Genomic DNA, 9,430 nt, shown 5'->3' with positions numbered 1-9,430 from the left:
TTTGTTTAGCAGAACTTCACCATCACAGAGCATCCTCCATCCCTATCCTTCTGCTCCGCATCCTCATTAACCCTCTGCAGACCAAGCCCCACAGCATACAACTTATTTTGCCACCCAGTGCTAGGCTCAAGGTCACCCTAGCATTGCTCAAGTAGTACCATTGCCAGACGGGGATCCCACCTGGTTTCTCAAGTCCAAGACCATTACCTTAACAGCTTTGCTAGCCTCCTTCCCCTTTCTCTTGCAGTAAGAACCAAGGCGCTATTGAGATTAATACTCAGGTCCTGATGTTTAAGGACCAAACAATGTGATCTTCCTCTAACCAGAGAGGAAAGGCAAAGACCCCAGCCAGGAACAGATCCCCAAGTGATTTCAGGTACACAGTAGTTAGTCTGTTGTGCTGCACAACATACAGCTGAGGCTCAGCAGCTCCACTCAGTCCATGAAAGAAATCGCAGTGCCAGCCACTTAGCTACATAACCCTATGCAATAAACCCTTGCTCGTGTCTTCCCAACATAAATTAGCACTTAAAGTTTTGGAGACCGCAATTTTAGGTGAGTTTTTTATGTAACTTTATTGCCCATGCATTAGTCTAGCAGACTTGTTTAGTCATCAAGGACAGAGCTGCTCAAGGCCATTTTATGTCTCATTATTGCTGCCAGATAGCAAAAAGCAGATAATGTTGTTATTCAGAGAAATGGAAAGTTGCGAGAGGCAGCAATTATAAAGGAGGTCTTCTGCCCTCCCCAATACAATGTTCTCTTGCCTAATTCCACAACTAAGAATATTGTTATCGTGGCACAGGTCTCTGAGGCTCGCAAAGGTCTTTATGGATAGGAGGTGTGAAATATCTTGTGTGAATGAGTGTTTTTTCTAAACAAACAAAATCCCCTTTGAAGACACTGCCTGTGCTGAATAAATGAGTTAATTTTCATCTTAGCCACAATGTAATGCGGTCTTACCCATTACCTTAGTTTTAAAGCGTCAGGATGCTCCTATCAAAGTTGAGGGAACATAACCTTCAGTTTGAAGAAGATCAAAAGTAGGTTGACTTTGTCCTACAGCTTATCGATGGCTGTGATCTTACCAATGGCAAATATCTCTATGCCCAGGTTTTTCAATGTCTGAGCAGCCAGGTTGGCGTCATCCTGGGATTTTCCATCAGTCAGGAGTATTACCAACTTCTCAGCCTCCAGCCGGGCACCAGCATCTGGTTTCAGATTCTGCTCCAGGACGTGGGTCAGTGCCAGACCTGGGGAGGAGCAGGGACGGATGGTGTGTTACAGCCTTGCAGACAACCCCCCCCGCCTTTACTCTTTTCTCTGCCCCCAGTGGCTTTGGTCCCCGTGGAGGTCATCCTGTGGGAACAACTTCCCCCACTGCAGCCGCACAGATCATTTAGCAGAGACCCGAGAGCTGGAATTACCTGTAAAGGTGTTGCCGCCCTTGTACCGCAAATTCCTCACGGCCTCCAGCACCTGGTCCCTCGTAGAGTAAGCACTCAGATCCCACTCTGTGCGGGGATCGCTGCTGTACTGGGACAGCCCTGGGGAAGGCAAGACCTATCGGCATCATGCAAGGCAAGGTAAGCCACAAGAGGAGATTTGTTCTGGGGAGGCAGCATCAGGCTTGCCATGGGAGGATGACACAAAATAATGAAGGGGACTGGGGGTGAGCGGATTTGGTTTCTAGCACCTCTTCTCTGCATGGTCCTTGTCATGCAGGCAGCAAGGCGATGCCTCAGACCCCACTGGGTACAGTGGTACTTACCCCTGCGGTGGTGCTCTGAAGTATTTGATAAGGTCTCAGCGTTGATCAGGGTCAAACTAGTTGGCTGCAAGAAGTGGGAAGGATTTACACTGTCCTATTTCATGCACAACCTGGCCAGTGCCATCTGCTGGGGTTAGCATCACCCAGAACTGGAAGCAGCGCCGTTCTTAGCTGAACTCAAAGCAGCTCCAATGCAGCATTGCCACCGCACCTTTCTGCGCAGTGCTGTGGAGGCTGAGCACCTCATCAGAGGTAGGCAGCAAACCCCAAATGTGTCTCAGCATCAGTGCCCGACCTGATGCTGCCCAGAAGACATTGCTTCTGTTCACTGTGCAGCTATTTCTTACAGCCACTAGAGGACAGAGCTTGCTACCAGATGGGAAAAGCTGTCAAGAGCAGCAAGCAGGACCCCACCCTAAAGGAATAAAAGCTCCTCAGAGGAGCACACAAGCACAGGAACAGAGACCAAGGCCCCTTCGAACATGGACTTCCCAAGGTCAGGAAACAGGAAAGTGTCCTACCTACTCTTATCTTGTCTTGGGCAATACTGAATGGGGAAATCAAATTGCTCAGAAACTCCTTAATGAGCTTGAAATTGTTGCGCCCGATGCTCCAGGATCCATCCACAAGCAGGACGATATCAGTCATTGCAGATGTGTCACACTGAAACTGGGAACCTGGGGGGGCATAAGGTTTGATATGGAGAGAAGCACTTGTAAAGGAGGAAAAACTGCTTCAGTTTTAAGATAAAAAGCAAATCTGCAGCGTAAGGCCTTGTCTGGATGATGGATTGGACCATCTGCCAGCCTGACGCATCCCAGCACCTTGGGAAAACCACGTGGCTAAGGATAACCCATCTCAGTACCAAGAAATTGAGTGGTGCGCAGCTGCATTTCTGCAAAGAACGGGTTAAAGCTGCCAGGAAGTGTGTGCCTAACCCAAGCGCTGCTCTCCCCAAGCTGTCAGCTCCATTACGTCTCAGCCCCAGCCCAGTGCTTCCCTTTTATCTAGCCTAAGTCTCCAAGAATTGCAGGTGACTGCTTAATTCCATTCCATCACAAGATCCCCTGTGGGCTATAATTATTTCGTGACTTTATATTAAATCCAATCTCTCCGTAAAACCCTGCTGGCATCACAGATACTCAAGCCCTGCCTTTCTCCCCACCCCAGGCCTACAGCTTAACAGAGGTTAACATAGGGCATGTTTCTGATTGAATGCATCTTCCTTAAATATTTTTCGAATGGGGGATTTTTCATCTTTGATGGAGGGAAATAGATGATCCCATCAAGATTCAGTGGGCTCCAAAGAGGTTACTCTCCTATCTCTTTTCACAGCCATGGATTCCTACTGGCCTCAAGGGACCAAACGAGGATGCTCTGGCCAATCCCATTCCCACCATTTCAACAGTGCTGTGAGCCATCTGCCCTGCCACAGTCTCAGCTGACGAATCTGAAGGATCATCATGGATCAGTTATCTGTGAAACATGAAGAACAAGTCCAGAAGGTGGAGCAGGTTGGTAACAAACATCACTGATGCGCTTCCTCCCCTTCTGAAGGCTTGGAAAGGTCCATGGCTGGGGGGGGCTGCTGGAGAATATGAACTCTTACATGGATCTGTCAGAAGCAGGGGGAGGTGGCAACATGAAGAGAGAGAATAGTGGCAAATCAATAAATTAAATCATCTGGAAGGAATTTTTGGCCCAGCTCTAGTTTGTCTTAAAATCTGTGATGTTCTGCAGAACTCCAAATTTCTCCAGTGACCCCTGACAGTTCCCCAAAGCATGACCTAGCAATTGAAAGCGCTATCGGCAGCACTGTACTCTTGAAAATCTTGGTGACAGAGAGTGGGATGGAAAGCTTGTATTCAATGAGCGTTAGGGGAAACAGTAGGGAAGAAGGAGCAAGACACTTTTGAAACCCCTCTCACCTCGCCTCAATGAATCCTTCGTGGGTTTTTCTTTTCCTAGAGACTCTTGCTCCGCGTTTGCAGGAGTGCGCTGGGATGATTTTGTGGTTGTTGGTGTTGCTTCTGTCACGCTGGTGTCCACACTGGGCTGGTTTCTTGTCGTTTCTCCTGAGCCCTTTGGCTGAATCCCCTTCTGCCTTTTCTTTTCAGCTCTGTCCTTTGCTGTGCTCCACAGAGAAAAATCCCATTGTCCCTAGCTGTGTTATCCCCATGCAACCTGCTCCGCTCATCGGCTGATGTAAACCATATCTGACAGAGGTGTAGGGGGCTCAGAGAGGATAAAAGTCCTACAAGCTTTATGCAAATAGGTAGCTAGATAAAGGACATCTTCATTCATGCCTTTCTCAGAAGGCTGCATGCAGGCTCATGAGTTAATAATAATGTTAGTAGTGGATCACACCAAAAGTTTGTCCTTCCCGTTATCTTTGATAATGAAGAATAATGAATGTTTATAAAATATAAATCAGGGAAAACATACCATGGCACTTGATACCCAGCGTAGTCTCCAGACCTCAGCGATCTGTGACTCGGAAACGTCCTGAGCTAGCGCGAGTCTTTTTGTATAACGGCCCTGATGGATCTTTCTTCCATCAGCACATTGCCTTTTGAACCCATGCAAACCTTGTTGCCAGATACATGAGAATCTATGCAGTTATATACAGTCCTCAGCCACAGGGGAGAGCTCACACCTTCTTATAGACCATCTGCAGCCAACCTTGGGACACAGACCCTAGGAAATCAAGCACCATTAGCCCCAGTGCTAAGGAAGCAGCTTGTTCTCAAAGGATCCGCTCTCAGTTGAAGGATATGACTGTATCTGCTGAATTTGAATACCTGTCAGCCCCAGGAATGCTTGGATATGCTTTTTCAGGTTGGCTGGCATGAGGGGCAAATATTTTTAGGTTGCTTACTGTGTTTTTGTAGTTAAGAACTGCACGCAAGGGATGAGAGCATGTCTCACTGAATGAATGTCCCTGATGAAGTAGGGGCTGCAGGGAGAGGGTGGGAGTGGGTTTAGGGACAGCTGTGCTTAATGCTCCAACCATGGTAGCATGGCAAAGGTCGTGGCTCAAAATCAATCCGATGTGACTCCAGGGCAGTCAGTGCACCCACCTGTCTGTGTCAAGACGGCATTCAGGGGTGGTGGGGTAGCCTCTGCCACCCCACTGTGCTCAGCTGCTGAGTTCCCCAAAGAGGTGAGATTCTTTCCTGACACAGCTCCTGAGTTTCTTCTGTTATTTCTAGTCAGGGACGCATTTTTGAGTTCCTCTACTGTAGGAAGACCAAAAACAGAGAGAGAGAGTCAAACTAGACAGGTCTGTGAGTCACAGTCCATCCCTCATCCCCTGGGTCTTCACCATTCCCTTTTCTAACCTTCCAACCAAAATAGTACCAGGTTCTGTATTGCCGCATAGTCTACAGGGCATATGCCACAGGATGAGCTCTGAGGAGCCACATCTCTGAGAGCCTCAGAAGCTCTCTGAATGGTAAAACGTAGCACACACTACTTACTCACAAATTTCCTCTTGGCAAACAGGGCTTCCTGGGAGCCGTTGAGCACATAGACCTGCAGCGTGTATTCCTTGGTAGGGCTCAGCCCCCCCACTGTGGCTTTGGGAGTCTTGGTTTTCAGCATGACTTCTTGCTCCGAGTCCCCTGAGGTGGAATGAAGCCACATTTCAGAGCCTGTAGAGCTTAAATTTAAGCTGACAGTAGCAAAAGCACCACTGAAATGCAGGGAATGTCTGCCTAGGGACCTCAGTCAACTCCTATTTCTTTTTTTAATTTTGTGGATCTCTGATTTTTACTCTTTTTCCCAATCCAGAGTTCAGAATGTTTAGGTTTTGGTTTTTTTTTTTTAAATCCCTGATACATGCCCAGAATGGAAAACCAGTTCCCTCCCACTAATGGGTTTCCCATTAGTGAAACTCTTACAAACTTCTCAAGGAGTTTCTGAGTGAAAAGCTGGTCTTCAGAGGGTAAAGACTGGGCAGTTGCTAGTAAATACTGCTTATGAAAGCATCCAACCAACTGATGTGCTTGAGGTCATACATGACAAAATGAGGAAGTGGCTTGGTGTCTCCTGAGGTCATCACTGGCACTTGGGACTCATTTATCCCAGCCGCTCTCACTGTGCTGTCTCTGCAAGCCCCATCTCTCTCCAAGGGCAACTGCTCTCTGCAGGGAGACAGCTCATTTCTGGGGCCAGCACTGCCTCCAGACCCCTCCAGCCATGCCCTGTGGTGTGGGACCTGTCCTGGGTCTGTGATGCCTTGACCAGCCAAGAACTGGGGCATTTCCGTGTTGGCACGGCAGTGAGCAGATGGAGCGAGGCAGCTCTGCAAAGCAGCAGCCAATTGCTGCACCATGGTCGCTGTGCTACACAAAACAAAGGGAGAGAGGCAAGCTAGCTCCCTAAAATCCTCTGATTAAGAAAGGCCTACAAGCTTTAAATTATGGAGAGGGATGTGTTTCTGACCCCGCCATCCCTGTGCTCATGCCTAGGGCTGGAGATGGAGCTCCCCAGCCTACGCAGAGGGAAAGCCTCAGGCATGTGCCAGGAGCGCTGGTGGGGATTCCCTGCATTCCGGGGATGCTCATCGCTCTCTGCTGAGCTGAGGCCCAGGGCGGAGCAGGGCAGGGAAGGAACAAGAAACCTCCTGCTCCAGCTTGGGAAACAGGTGGGGGCTGAGCTAAAAGCGGGTGGATGATCACGAGGGCTTTGCTGCACGTACTAGTGCCTGGCAGCTCCCTTCTCCGGCTCGCTGGGGGAGCGGCAGCGACTGAAAACCAAATGCCAGCCAAGACTTAGGTTGCCTCCAACCATTGCTCCCCGCCGAGGGACATCGTGTCCTTCCAACACCACCAGGAAAGGTGGTGTCGAAGTCAAGGAAAGCTGGAGCTTGGCTCGGGTAGAGAGACAGGGGGCTGAGCTCCCCACACACATGGGGTCAAGGACTTCCCATCCCGTGTCCCTGCAGGTGGGGGGAGAGCTGGGAGCTCCCACAGAACCACCAAACAATGAACCTTTCCTCATCTTTTTTCTCATGCAGTCCCAAAGAGCAACACTTTCTGGCTAAGCCTTTCCCCTAGGATGAAGAGAGCTGAATTTCATCTCTCTCTCGTGAATGAGTGATAGGGGGACTGTGCCTGCACTGACGTGGCACTACAGACTGCTCTCATGGTGGCCAGAAAAGCTTCTTGTCCGTATTGTGTGTACAGCCCAGTGGAAAAAGTTTTGATCTAGGTAATCAACACTTGAAACCAGAACAACCAGGAGGTAATTCCCTCTGCCTTACCTCCATCACCCTAAGGTCTAAATAATGCTCTTACTTAAGTCCTGTTGTCCACCAGGCAAAAGGTGGAGCTCAGTCCCTCACTCACACACAGATCTCTGCTGGGTCTGATGTCCAATGCGTTAGCACATACCTGCCATAGGCTTTACCCGAACTTTGTAGCCATTGATGTTCCCTTCGGTCTCTTTCCATTTCATTTGGAGCCTGTCTTCCGAAAGGACAGTGAGTTTCAGCCGGCCTGACCCTGGGGAGGAGGAGATGTGTCCACGCTGTTATGGATGGAATTCCTCCTTCTGCACATACACACACAAACCACCACACACGGCATCTCCTCTGTGGACACGGGAACACTTGCAGTGCAGAGGACACCTTCACCATCCCATGCAAGTCCTCAGCATCCCCTGAGGCTACACAGCAACGCCTGCAGTCCCCCTGCACCTCTGCCAGGAAACCTACCACGAGTCACTGCAAATCTGCAGCCTCCACCCTATGCAAAGAGGAGTTTCTCATGATCTCGAAAGAGACCTCAATATATACTGCTGCAAACAGAGAAAACAGCCTCCCCCCTTCCCGGGCTCGCGGGGGGAGCGGCAGCGACTGAAACCCAAATGCCAGCCAAGACTTAGGTTGCCTCCAACCATTGCTCCCCGCCGAGGGACATCGTGTCCTTCCAACACCACCAGGAAAGGTGGTGTCGAAGTCAAGGAAAGCTGGAGCTTGGCTCGGGTAGAGAGACAGGGGGCTGAGCTCCCCACACACATGGGGTCAAGGACTTCCCATCCCGTGTCCCTGCAGGTGGGGGGAGAGCTGGGAGCTCCCACAGAACCACCAAACAATGAACCTTTCCTCATCTTTTTTCTCATGCAGTCCCAAAGAGCAACACTTTCTGGCTAAGCCTTTCCCCTAGGATGAAGAGAGCTGAATTTCATCTCTCTCTCGTGAATGAGTGATAGGGGGACTGTGCCTGCACTGACGTGGCACTACAGACTGCTCTCATGGTGGCCAGAAAAGCTTCTTGTCCGTATTGTGTGTACAGCCCAGTGGAAAAAGTTTTGATCTAGGTAATCAACACTTGAAACCAGAACAACCAGGAGGTAATTCCCTCTGCCTTACCTCCATCACCCTAAGGTCTAAATAATGCTCTTACTTAAGTCCTGTTGTCCACCAGGCAAAAGGTGGAGCTCAGTCCCTCACTCACACACAGATCTCTGCTGGGTCTGATGTCCAATGCGTTAGCACATACCTGCCATAGGCTTTACCCGAACTTTGTAGCCATTGATGTTCCCTTCGGTCTCTTTCCATTTCATTTGGAGCCTGTCTTCCGAAAGGACAGTGAGTTTCAGCCGGCCTGACCCTGGGGAGGAGGAGATGTGTCCACGCTGTTATGGATGGAATTCCTCCTTCTGCACATACACACACAAACCACCACACACGGCATCTCCTCTGTGGACACGGGAACACTTGCAGTGCAGAGGACACCTTCACCATCCCATGCAAGTCCTCAGCATCCCCTGAGGCTACACAGCAACGCCTGCAGTCCCCCTGCACCTCTGCCAGGAAACCTACCACGAGTCACTGCAAATCTGCAGCCTCCACCCTATGCAAAGAGGAGTTTCTCATGATCTCGAAAGAGACCTCAATATATACTGCTGCAAACAGAGAAAACAGCCTCCCACGGAAGCGAGGGCTTTCTCTGCACCCCTCGCATCTTGGAGGACTCTCCCAGGAGCTTTCATGCAGGACATTTTGTTTCAGCGTGTTTAGTGCAAACATCTGAAATGGGAGGGCAGGAAATAGATAAAAGGGCTCGATGAGGCTCTTCAATAGGCTGCTGAGAAATACAGAAATTCCCCAGGTGATGGATCCCATACTTCTGCAGAAAGATAATTTCAGAGGCAGCTCCAAGGACCAGCTGAGTTTAGAAAGAAAGACAAGAAAAAAAAAAAAGAAAAAAAAAAAGAAAGCAAGCCTGATAAAGTGTAAATAACAGTTCCTGGCAGGACCATAACTCATAGGCACCAGCTTGTATTAGTTTGCTGCAGGGAGCAGCAAACTAAATGACAAATCCTGAGGAAAAGAATAATATCAGACAAGGAGGTAAAAAGAAAGAGCACATTTCCTGATCATCTCCAGATTTCACAGATATCTTTTAAACCTCAGGGAGATGTCTGAACTCATGTGTCACTCTCTGAATCAATGATTCCTTGGTAAAACATAGCTGTACTGTCGTACAAATGTCACCATATGAGACTTTTTCACTTGACTGGGTATAGGATGGCAACTCCGCGGGTTTATCTCCCCTCCTTCCTGACACTGTACCTGCAGCTGCCTTTGCAATGAGTGAGCACATCCTTTGCCTGCGCACTATAAGCATCTGCACTCAAATGCCCACCCTC

At 49.3% G+C, this 9,430-nt stretch overlaps 1 protein-coding gene across 1 annotated transcript in view; it reads right to left on the bottom strand.

Annotated features, from left to right (window-relative positions):
* The window catches only part of COL20A1 (collagen, type XX, alpha 1), a 55,566-nt gene that overhangs the window by 44,661 nt on the left and 1,475 nt on the right, over nucleotides 1–9,430 (bottom strand). The window contains exons 2-8 of the mRNA XM_009326892.1: nucleotides 8,278–8,388; nucleotides 5,251–5,394; nucleotides 4,852–5,010; nucleotides 3,700–3,900; nucleotides 2,293–2,448; nucleotides 1,428–1,547; nucleotides 1,089–1,253 (exon numbers count right to left, since the gene is read on the bottom strand). Coding sequence (XP_009325167.1) covers nucleotides 1,089–1,253; nucleotides 1,428–1,547; nucleotides 2,293–2,448; nucleotides 3,700–3,900; nucleotides 4,852–5,010; nucleotides 5,251–5,394; nucleotides 8,278–8,388 — 1,056 coding nt within the window. The remainder of the gene's footprint in view (nucleotides 1–1,088; nucleotides 1,254–1,427; nucleotides 1,548–2,292; nucleotides 2,449–3,699; nucleotides 3,901–4,851; nucleotides 5,011–5,250; nucleotides 5,395–8,277; nucleotides 8,389–9,430) is intronic.

The sequence above is a fragment of the Pygoscelis adeliae genome, unplaced genomic scaffold (assembly GCF_000699105.1).
Source record: "Pygoscelis adeliae isolate BGI_AS28 unplaced genomic scaffold, ASM69910v1 Scaffold286, whole genome shotgun sequence".
Taxonomy (NCBI): Eukaryota; Metazoa; Chordata; class Aves; order Sphenisciformes; family Spheniscidae; genus Pygoscelis; species Pygoscelis adeliae.
The sequence above is the reverse complement of the archived record's forward strand: the minus strand, read 5'-3'. Positions and strand labels throughout refer to the sequence as shown.